This window comes from Salmo trutta, chromosome 28 (genome assembly GCF_901001165.1).
Source record: "Salmo trutta chromosome 28, fSalTru1.1, whole genome shotgun sequence".
Taxonomy (NCBI): Eukaryota; Metazoa; Chordata; class Actinopteri; order Salmoniformes; family Salmonidae; genus Salmo; species Salmo trutta.
The window spans coordinates 13,692,807-13,705,371 of NC_042984.1; the positions used below are offsets into that span (position 1 = coordinate 13,692,807).

General features: G+C 41.1%; 1 protein-coding gene across 1 annotated transcript; it reads left to right on the forward strand.

The window, feature by feature from the left end:
* The first annotated feature begins 7,099 nt into the window (after positions 1 to 7,099).
* Positions 7,100 to 11,831, forward strand: LOC115165526 (homeobox protein Hox-C10a-like). Its single transcript, XM_029718712.1, has 2 exons — positions 7,100 to 8,242; positions 10,659 to 11,831. The coding sequence occupies exons 1-2, from the start codon at positions 7,498 to 7,500 to the stop codon at positions 10,937 to 10,939; spliced, it is 1,026 nt and encodes a 341-aa protein (XP_029574572.1). The 5' UTR covers positions 7,100 to 7,497; the 3' UTR covers positions 10,940 to 11,831.
* The last annotated feature ends 734 nt before the right edge of the window (positions 11,832 to 12,565 follow it).

Below are 12,565 nucleotides of genomic sequence, written 5' to 3' on the forward strand. Positions count from 1 at the left end.
TTGTGTTTGTGCTTAATCATTTTCTCCACATTTTAGTCAGGTGCTCGGTCTCTGTGTGTGTCAGATTAAAGAGGAATGTTGAAGAAATAATGTGTTACCATGACGGGCCTACCTCCACATTACACACGAACCTAATGTGTTACCATGATGGGCCTACCTCCACATTACACACGAACCTAATGTGTTACCATGATGGGCCTACCTCCACATTACACACGAACCTAATGTGTTACCATGATGGACCTACCTCCACATTACACACGAACCTAATGTGTTACCATGATGGGCCTACCACCACATTACACACGAACCTAATGTGTTACCATGATGGGCCTACCTCCACATTACACACGAACCAAATGTGTTACCATGATGGGCCTACCTCCACATTACACACAAACCTAATGTGTTACCATGATGGACCTACCTCCACATTACCCACGAACCTAATGTGTTACCATGATGGGCCTACCTCCACATTACACACGAACCTAATGTGTTACCATGATGGGCCTACCTCCACATTACACACGAACCTAATGTGTTACCATGATGGGCCTACCTCCACATTACACACGAACCAAATGTGTTACCATGATGGGCCTACCTCCACATTACACACGAACCTAATGTGTTACCATGATGGGCCTACCTCCACATTACACACGAACCAAATGTATGATGCTATTGATTTCCACAGACGTTTCATGTAAAAGTCTGTATAATAATAACCATTGTCTCCCAAATTAGTATTTCTACCATGTTGTTTTTCTACCATGTTGTTGTCCTGTTGTGATGCTACCATGCTGTGTTGTCATGTGTTACTGCCTTGCTATGTTGTTGTCTTAGGTCTCTCTTTATATATATATTATTATTATTATTTATTTATTTATTTATTTTTAATCCCAGCCCCCGTCCCATCAGGAGGTATTGTGCCTTTTGGTAGGCCGTCATTGTAAATACGAATTTGTTATTAACTGACTTGCCTAGTTAAATAAAGGTTAAAAAATGAAATAAAAAATGAACGTGGTTTATAATAGGAGCGCGGTGTTTTGAAAGCAAAAGCCCGCGCTATCAGGTTCCTCAGAGAGTAGCTTGTTATAGGCATAGATTTGGAAAATAATTCTGCAATGAGTTCTTACGTGAAGGGAGATAACGCACTCAACATATATCCTCTTGCATAAACAAATGAACGGGTGCTTACAAACCAAAAAATGTATTACATCAAAAATGAAAAAGGGCCGTTTGGATACAAATTGCAATGTAATATTTGTTTTGCAATGAGTTCTCGCCATAGTGATTTCCAATGTACATGCGCCTATACGTACATAGGTGGCTTACCTTCCCTCTGAAAGCACAATGCTGTAGATATACAGGAGCCTACGTCGAAGAAACTAACCTGTGGTCCCTTGTGTGGTCGTAACCATATTGGAATGTAATATAATATCAATGTGTGCTTTCCGATTACCACCTTTGATTTATAATTGTCTTTAAGAAGCTACATGCCTCAACCATACATTCCCACATTCACAGGGTGTGGACGTCTGCTTGCAAGGAGCTCAACCTCGTTACATCACATTGGAAAGATATATCATGGCGGTCATGGCGGCCTGCAATGCAAACTAGTTTTGGCGTCTCTCCATATGCGCAACATGGCAAGGGGATAGGCGGCCTATGCGTAATCCTGAATGTGGGTAGCCTGTCTGTTTTCTTTACTCGGCATGATGGTAAATATATTACTAGACTGAATAAAGTTTAAAGACGTAAAACATAAATGTGCCTGTGCTTATTTTATACTAAATACAAATCAACAGCTATTTAGTAATATAACGAATGGAAAGGACATACCTACGAGCAAATGAAACATTCCCCTATGTCTGCGTGTGCGCGCACGCTTAAGTAGGCCTATACATAGGTGCGTAAAGATCCATATGTGCACAAAAGAACAAAACAAACCCACAAAGAAAACATTCACACCTATAGGCATTTCAATCGACACAATTCACCCCCTCAAACACACATAGTAAAAAACAGGGGCAAAGAGGCACACATTGCCTACAAAGCTATAGTGATTCACATGTAGTAACATCCAGATCATGACGATACGTTTTATTATTGGGCTTCTAGCTGAATAAATACATTGTTTATTGACCAATTACTATTTTAGAGAAACTATTTATGAGAAATATTATGATAAGTACAGTTCATATTTATATTATTGATTGACCCAGATTCTAGGTGGGGTTTTAACCTACCGGGAATAATGCAATTGGGTCTGAATCTTCAATGTAGGCCAATTACAGAATTCATCCTTCTCTTCATTTAGATAATATGATTGGTAAGCGGGCAGACACACACAGACACACACAGAGCGATAGCAGGGTAGCTACAAGCTCTCATATTCTCACGTCAGAATTAGACGTTCATCAATGTTCCTCAAACGCCAAACGCCAGATAGAGAAAGGTACAACTCACACACACGCATTCTGCATTTTCACTCAAGGTTCTGACATCGGTATTACACACAAGAATGTCATGATTTCAGGATGCTGGTTTCAGTTTGCAAACTTAATAGCCTCCTAAAGGTGACATTAAAGCAGCATTTAACATTATCTCTCTATCACAAAACAATAAAAACCCATTTGAGAATACTTTTTCATTTTATAGAATATAATTTAAAGTCATACCCATAGAGAATGATCGAGGCCTCTAGTGGCCAAAAGGCCATACCAGCATGGGCTCTCTGTTGGAGTCATGTCCAACTGGGTCATCAGGAGGGATAAGAAATAGTAATGAAGAAAATTGACTACTTCAAAATGGAGATGGCGCTGATGCTGTCACAGGTGCTTAATGGCACAGATTGAAAGATGAGTCCTCTAGGTCTCTATAGCCATACCCCAGGTTCCATGTATTCTAGGTCTCTATAGCCATACCCCAGGTTCCATGTATTCTAGGTCTCTATAGCCATACTCCAGGTTCCATGTATTCTAGGTCTCTATAGCCATACCCCAGGTTCCATGTATTCTAGGTCTCTATAGCCATACCCCAGGTTCCATGTATTCTAGGTCTCTATAGCCATACTCCAGGTTCCATGTATTCTAGGTCTCTATAGCCATACCCCAGGTTCCATGTATTCTAGGTCTCTATAGCCATACCCCAGGTTCCATGTATTCTAGGTCTCTATAGTCATACCCCAGGTTCCATGTATTCTAGGTCTCTATAGCCATACCCCAGGTTCCATGTATTCTAGGTCTCTATAGTCATACCCCAGGTTCCATGTATTCTAGGTCTCTATAGCCATACCCCAGGTTCCATGTATTCTAGGTCTCTATAGCCATACCCCAGGTTCCATGTATTCTAGGTCTCTATAGCCATACCCCAGGTTCCATGTATTCTAGGTCTCTATAGCCATACCCCAGGTTCCATGTATTCTAGGTCTCTATAGCCATACCCCAGGTTCCATGTATTCTAGGTCTCTATAGCCATACCCCAGGTTCCATGTATTCTAGGTCTCTATAGCCATACCCCAGGTTCCATGTATTCTAGGTCTCTATAGCCATACCCCAGGTTCCATGTATTCTAGGTCTCTATAGCCATACCCCAGGTTCCATGTATTCTAGGTCTCTATAGCCATACCCCAGGTTCCATGTATTCTAGGTCTCTATAGCCATACCCCAGGTTCCATGTATTCTAGGTCTCTATAGCCATACCCCAGGTTCCATGTATTCTAGGTCTCTATAGCCATACCCCAGGTTCCATGTATTCTAGGTCTCTATAGCCATACCCCAGGTTCCATGTATTCTAGGTCTCTATAGCCATACCCCAGGTTCCATGTATTCTAGGTCTCTATAGCCATACCCCAGGTTCCATGTATTCTAGGTCTCTATAGCCATACCCCAGGTTCCATGTATTCTAGGTCTCTATAGCCATACTCCAGGTTCCATGTATGTGAAAACAAGAAAAGTGCTTTTAATGGAAATTGTAAGATCATAAACATAATATCCCTTTTATTCCATACATGTGTAGAATTATACTATGTTGGTGCACTAAACTTACTCTAGAAATTAAACATTGTTTTACATGCAGTTGCTTGTGTGTGGGTAATGTTCAGAACGAAATCAAGACACACAAAAATAGCGTTCAGCCTACAGGCTACATGCCATTGAAGAGCATGCATGGACAAAAACATAATTTTTATTGTCAATTTCATTGTTAGATATTGTTAACATATTCTGAGACAAATGAATACAAAATATCATATAGGTTTACAGAATGTGTCCTCAAATTGAATTCTAGCTTTAGAATGGAAGACTGTGACGCCTAAATTCAATCAGATCAAGCGCTAACCAGTGATAGCAGACACCTGCATAGCAGATGTGTTGGTGGTTTTGGAGTGGAGCTGCGTTGGAGCTGTCTAAAACCGTGGGCAGCTGCTCTTGTGATCATTGTATCGAAGCCACACCCACCTCACTCGCGTTAGAAGTTCAGAATGAGAAAGTGTAGGCGCTATAGAAATAATGACGCTCAAATTGAAATTCATTAAACGAAATAATGAAGGTTTCTATCATCCTAATGGAGTTGTAGATTACATCTCACATTCCAGGGTTCCAACTTGTAAACAAGGCCGCATGGATTTGCCAGGAGCCGCTTGTGGATGTGATCGCTCTAACGCAGTTCCACCTCGGACAACGCCAAAACAACCCCTATACAGATGTTGGCTAAAGCGGATCTGATTCAACCGAGCCCTGGATTCCATTTCTAACAAGACGATGAAATGATGGACAGGTGAGGAAACCAATCAAAACAGTCTGGTATTACTTGTAGCTTTCAGTGGTTGGTAGAGAAATATCAGCATTCTCCACAGCCTATATGTATTAGCCTAATCTTCCTGTTTGAAATAGGCCACAGCATTTAGCTGATATTATTTATTTTAGCTGAAAATCGCCTTGGCATCACACCATTCAATATACATAAACATGAATAATGTGATGAATTTCTGTTAGGCTATTATCTAGACTATTTGTTATTTGCTTCGAAATTAAACAAAGCGTCTGTAATTGTCGATGTGCTTAAAGCTTTTTCATCCGGTTCGTTTGAACTTTTTGCTATGCAACTCAACTTGCTCTGGTGTTATCTGAATTTGCCTTAAGGAACAGAAGAAGTTGTGGGTCTATGGGCTAGACTTAAACCACCTCGAAATTCACGGAGACGTTTCCTTCTATGTTCCAATTCAAATGAGACGTAGGCCTAGTAACCATTCGTACATTTTTGCATCAGTTTAAAATACAAGACGTGCAAAGTGTGATAATCCCTACTTATCATTGCTCGTGATGAAATTATAAAGCGTCATAGCCAACACAAGAGCAATAACAACACTCGCCTTATGGGGCCCGGCATTGTTTGGCAGTAGTTGCTAAACCTGGTAGCCTACAGTGTCGATGTCACTGTATTACCTTAGTAATGGGAATATCAATCGTGTTGAGGATATATATTCGAGTATAAAACAACAAACACTAGACATACGCCTTATGGATAGCCATTTTCATAGGCCTCCGGCTGAAAAAAATATGCGCATCTTTTTGATTCTGGTGTTGACTCACACTGTGAAGGCGATTCAAAAATAAGGAAACACAATAATCTATTAACACGCTAAACCGTCCAGCATATAGGATGTTTTTACTCTCCTCTTACATTTTAACTTCAAAACAATATGTGAATAGGAACACAAAAAACATGAATTCAAAAATAAAATGTTACTTTCGCCTTGGTTTATCAATATCAGAAAATATGAACAAGAGCCCTTACTGGAAAACAAGATTATCGGTATGCAACGTTTTAAATGCTAGAACGTTATTTTCATGGGGAAACTATAGAATGTACTGTACACTCTGTGAAAAAAGGTTCTGGGTAGAAGCAAAAAGGTTATATTGCTTGCTTCATATATGGAACCCCTAAAGGTTCTATACAGAACCTTTTTGTTATTTGTCTTTTTTCTTTTAAAGAACCCCAGGTCTTCTTCTTCACTGAACCAAAACTGGTTCCACATAGAACCTTTGGGTTCCATATAGGGTTCTTTAATGGAATCAATCGATATAGAACCTTTGGGAACCCAATTTCGGTTATATACAGAACCTTAAGGGGTGCCATATATGAAGCAAGCATAGAACCGTTTTTGGTTCTGTCCAGATTTTTTTCTTTCTAAGAATGGATATAAACTATAGTATATATTATATATGTAACAACATATATATTTGCAATGGATTTAAGAATGTCTGAGTCGAAGCTTCAATTAGTACTAAATTAAAAACCTACACATAAATGTCTGCTTAATTGTCTACATGTCTACATGAAATTACACTTGATATTTGTCTAAAAACGTTATGGTCCTTTGTCTTCAATAAACAATTTACACGTGGCATAAATGTACATTTTTCTCCCTCAGTTTGATATCACGCCTGTATTTATATGAATTAAATATTACACACGAATTACAAACGAGTTGAAGTGGAAAAGAAAGGGCCAGAACTATAATTATCCTTGATATCATTTTAAACGTAAAGAAAAAGATTTAGCCACCAACCATTCTTTATAGGCTCATGATGAATTGTAGAAAGATCATAGAGACCATATTTCATTGAATGTTCTAGCTTTTGGTGATAAGAAAAACACCTACACATGCTTCGGCGTTACTGGGACTACAATGAGTATACATACATACAAGGAATAGCACTACCGTAAAATGCTCTAGAAAAACAGGGCTGCTAAAGTAATTAGACAAAAATGCACTTTGGAATACTCACATTGGTTAACATTTTAAATAGATTTTAATCGAACAAACGTTCTTATGCAACTGCTGGTGCAACAACGACTAGCTAAAGTTACTTGATTGTGTAGGTTAGGTTAATGCAAAGTCCACCTCTTATGAAAATCAATTTGCCTAACAAGTCTAGGCCTACCCGAGAGTGGGGCTGATAATATGTATGTCCATTGGATTATCTTAATGACGAATACCAGAACGAAGTGACTTCCTATAGTGGCATTTGCAGCGACTTCCAAGAAATAATCATATTTATCGAATTATTTGCGCGGTCTTGTTTTTATGTTAGCCTATCTTAACGATTACTTATTGAACTATATTTCATTTCGGCTATACCCACGTAACAGATTGCAAAATATTTTCTCCACTCCTTTGTTCCTTCCTCCCGTGGCTTTTCCCCCCTAAATCTCTCCGCTAGGTGGCGCCCTTTCACCGTGCAAAAATCCCTTTGCTTAACAACTTGACCGCGCTGACGTCACCTTAGTCTGGAGCGTCAATGCCACTTCCACGCCGCTATTGGTCTGAAAATCACATGACATGGCGCTCCAAGAATCCATAATTATGTTGCTGATATTTTTGGCTCCAAAAAGTTGTCAGTGTCCTACTGTCCTTATTCTCCTCGAGAAAAACCGTTACCACAGCAACACAAAAGACACCAACAACACCAACAATAAAAAAGAATGTCATGCCAGGATAACATGGCTGCCGGTCATTTCCTGATGGATCCTTTGATGGGAGGATCATCATCTTCCTATAGAGGCGAGGGCTACTCCAGCAGCAACCCAGGAATGTACATCCACTCGGCTGCATCTGAGTATGGATGCTCAATGATGAGACATTTTGGAGTAGTTGGATCGCCCCTTCCCAAAAAAGACGAGGTTCCTCTGAGCAGCCACCCTCTCGGCTCCTACCAAGATGCGCTTTACCTGTCATCCCAACTGGGCACTTGGACCTCAGCTTCTAAAACTGACAGTGACGAGCAACCTGTTGCCCAGTCCAGTTTACAACCGTGTTCGTTTCCAATCGACAACGTCAAAAAGGAGGCGTTCTGTTGTCTGTATCAGGGTGACAGTAGCAGCAGGGCTAATACGGACAATACAGAGTCGGCTACTTACATTCGGCTTGGGAACAATAGCAGCAGCCAGACGGACCAAACCGCTGTCTCGGAGGTGTCCCAATGTTATGGAGGAGTAAGACGGGTATACCCCGGAAAGAGTAGGGAACAGCGAGAGGAGCAGTTCGGGACAGGCTTTGCGTCTTTGTCCCCGGTGACGACATCTGTTGAATCACCAAGAGAATCAACGGTTAACAAATCTACGCAGGAGAAAGTTAGCGAGGAAACGGGCATCGAAGAGGAAGAACAGCGAAAGAAAGAAGAGAGCGCAAAGACTGACAGTTGTTCTGAAAACTCTGACGAATTGAAAGGTAATCCAGAAAGCTTCCCCCCACTCTCTCTCTCTCTCTCTCTCTCTCTCTCTCCCTCTCTCTCTCCCTCTCACACACACACACACACACACACACACACACACACACACACACACACACACACACACAGTGCAATGTACTTATAATCCTACAATAAAGCCTCTGCTAGAGAGCATACTAAAATATCATCTGCATGCATGAGCTAAGCATGTCATTCAGTGTTTGCGTTGTTCTATTGTTGGTGTGCTACTGTATATCTACGCTCTGTATATATCGGAGACATTCTGAACGGGCATTTCACGGTCTAGCCTAGCAGGGGTTACTGTGGCGACGGCACTTATCACCTTTCTATTTAATGTGCGAAGGTGAGTTGGGCTGTTATCATTGAAATAAACAAGCTCACACACTCATAACGCGCGTGCACCGTAAAACAGATAGACCAGACAGACACACACACACGCCTCAATTTCCATAATTACTGTTTTTGGTAAAACAGTGTAGGCCTGCGTTTACTTTTTAGACTGAAATAACATTCATAAAGATGGATAGGTAATACTACATGAGATCTTTGATTGAGAAAAAAGCTTAAACGGCATTTTAATTATTATGGTGGATAGATAGCGTATACAAGGAAACAAAAATGGTGAATATATATATATTGTTAACGAATGTTCAATGTATTATTATTATAATGATAATTAATCAACTAAGATTCAACCAAAAAACCATTAAGATACAAACATCATTATAGTCCCCATAAAATTCCAGTTGAAAGTTGCCTTTTTGAGTCATTTATGCTGCTGCACTGTTTGTTTTCGAAACAGTGTCGGCTGCATATTTTCCGGTACCGCTATTTGTAGGCTAAATGCGCCACACATACGTTTATTTTTAACCGCCACAATGTAGCCTTCCATGTGGTATTATCGAACCATTCATTAAGCCTATATTATTCCCTTTGCGTCGTCTTTTAGGAGCGAAATAAGACCGCTGATAATCCAGAGATGCTCTTCTTATATTCTCCTCTTTTGTTTGAATTCATTTCATCAATCGTTTAAAAAGGTTGGGACTAACCAAACATGTTATCCGTGTACCCGGAAATATGGAATTTGTGTAATTAATTATTAAACTATTTCCAATCTAATTTGAGTGTCCGTATAGCCTCAAACCACATAAAGACTATATGGTGGCTGGGCTGGTATAGTACCCCTATAGCCTCAAACCACATAAAGACTATATGGTAGCTGGGCTGGTATAGTACCCCTATAGCCTCAAACCCCATAAAGACTATATGGTGGCTGGGCTGGTATAGTACCCCTATAGCCTCAAACCACATAAAGACTATATGGTGGCTGGGCTGGTATAGTACCCCTATAGCCTCAAACCCCATAAAGACTATATGGTAGCTGGGCTGGTATAGTACCCCTATAGCCTCAAACCCCATAAAGACTATATGGTGGCTGGGCTGGTATAGTACCCCTATAGCCTCAAACCACATAAAGACTATATGGTGGCTGGGCTGGTATAGTACCCCTATAGCCTCAAACCACATAAAGACTATATGGTGGCTGGGCTGGTATAGTACCCCTATAGCCTCAAACCACATAAAGGCTATATGGTGGCTGGGCTGGTATAGTACCCCTATAGCCTCAAACCACATAAAGGCTATATGGTGGCTGGGCTGGTATAGTACCCCTATAGCCTCAAACCACATAAAGGCTATATGGTGGCTGGGCTGGTATAGTACCCCTATAGCCTCAAACCACATAAAGACTATATGGTGGCTGGGCTGGTATAGTACCCCTATAGCCTCAAACCCCATAAAGACTATATGGTGGCTGGGCTGGTATAGTACCCCTATAGCCTCAAACCCCATAAAGACTATATGGTGGCTGTATAGTGTCTGTAGGCCTATAGCCTCAAACCACATAAAGGCTATATGGTGGCTGTATAGTGTCTGTAGGCCTATAGCCTCAAACCACATAAAGGCTATATGGTGGCTGTATAGTGTCTGTAGGCCTATAGCCTCAAACCACATAAAGGCTATATGGTGGCTGTATAGTGTCTGTAGGCCTATAGCACAGGGACAGACACTAGAATCCGGTCAAAAGGAATAGGCCTACATAATGTTTAAATTAAAAGTATTTGCATTTTCGTTCAAAGCGCTCCAAGAAAGTCCAAAAAAAGATAATTTTTAAAGCCGTGTATTTAAAGAGCGTGGACATTTGATTCAAGCTCAACAACTTGAATGTGCATTTTCGATAAAGACTGGCAGAGACCGTCCAGACATTGCGGTGCGGCAGTGCAGACCTGACGCAGACCAATTGGAGTGCAGTATTTCTGATATAGTCTGTCTTGAACATGGAAGTAGACCTTCAGTAGGCCTATGCTCACCATTTCCATGTTTTTATGTCTACAGATGATTTTACATTGGAAAATGCTCCAGGAAACTGGTTAAAAGCCAAAAGTGGACGGAAGAAGAGATGCCCGTACACGAAGTATCAGACGCTCGAGCTGGAAAAGGAGTTCTTGTTTAACATGTATCTGTCTCGCGAGCGCCGCCTGGAGATCAGTAAGAGTATCGATCTGACCGATAGACAGGTCAAGATCTGGTTCCAGAACCGAAGGATGAAGCTCAAGAAACTCAATAGTGAAAGTCGGGGTCGGGATCATCTTATGGCGGCCTACAACTTCACCTGAAATTATATTATCTATAAAACCCTTCCATTTACACACACACACACACACACACACACACACACACACACACACACACACACACACACACACACACACACACACACACACACACACACACACACACACACACACACACAATATCTCTACGATACCCAAGAGTACACGACTTTATGAAGGAAGGACTTCAGCACTTGAGTTTGCCTGAACATTAAATAGTGGTGCCGTTGCCCTTGTCATATAAAGCAAAAATAAAAGTGAAGGCCTGTAATGAACACCAACACTCAAGCAGCTTAGAACTGCTGGAATGAGCAATGTCCTCTTACCGCCAAGCTTCATCGTGTTGTCTTTAGTTTTCTGCTGCTGTGTGTGAGAAGCTATTCGTGCACTGGACTTTTTGCATCCACATTGTTGCTCGCGTCATATTTGTCCCGTTGATTATTCCTATAGAAAATATCGTTTCTCCTTCCCCTTATTATTCCATTTCCACTATGTTAAGAGAGAGAGAAAAAGAGGGAATGAGAGAGAGGCTGCGGATAAGAGACATTGGGAAGATCATGGCCGTTTTAATAGAAGAGGGAGACCATTACGTTGATTTAAATATTATCCAGGTGAGCACAGTAAGTCAAGGTCATAAAATGCTAACGTCAGGATCGTCTCGTGGTAGAAGCGCTCAGCTAGGGGTGGATTTTATGATCTGCAAATATAATGTGCTAGCTGGCTGCTGCAGTTAAGATGCATCGTTTAAAGGTGTGTGGAGGAGAGGAGGGACAGGCTACTCTACACAGAGGAGAGGGTCTGCTATGCCTACTGGATAGAACGAATGCGCTCGACGGGAAATCTCTGCTATGGAGACAGGCTGCAGCCTTCTACTGAGGATACTGCATCTCAGCAAGAAAGGAAACAGATGGATGATTATCAACAACAATAACAACGACAACAAGGACAGCATGGATACATGAGGACCACCACGACAGAGTGTGTGTGAGGAAATGCAAGGTAGGACACAAATAGATATTTATTCTGCTGTGATTTGGAGATGAGTAATCTGCTCTGCCATTGGCGCTTGGTTGACAGCTCTTGGTATTGCTGCTATTGGTCTTGTCTATTATGTCTACATGACTGCGATTTCTGGAGACGTTAGAACAGTTTATCACATATTCTGATGTTCTTCAGCATAATGTCTAACGATCTTTCCCGTTTATTGGTTGAGCTTTTTTAGACACCATGTATTATTCTTATATTAATATTTTACACGATAAGCCTATTTAGGATAGCATGACAGAGACAAGAATATAATTCGGGTAATAGCTATACTAATAGTATAGTAATAGCTAGACAGACAATAAAATCCTTACTTGGCTTTGAATATTTTTCTGTTTGTTTTGTTTCCCTTCCGGTTGGAACACCACGTCTCGCGCAGCTGAAGCGTGGTTTAGGTAGTTTCATGTTGTTGGGATTCGCTTCCTGGCTCCGCAACAAGAAACTGCCTTGATTACGTCAGTTCGTCTTCATCAAGGGCGACACTTTCCTTTAATTACACCCTAGGCTCTGACTGAAGTCATCGCAAATGGCATTGTAAATGAACTGGAGCTTTAATAGCCGGGACGGACACTTTTTCTCCCCGGC

Coding starts and splice junctions, on each gene's coding strand:
- LOC115165526 (XM_029718712.1), top strand. CDS start 7,498: ATGTCATGCCAGGATAACATGGCTGCCGGTCATTTCCTGATGGATCCT. Junction 8,243..10,658: donor AAACTCTGACGAATTGAAAG/GTAATCCAGAAA, acceptor TTATGTCTACAG/ATGATTTTACATTGGAAAAT.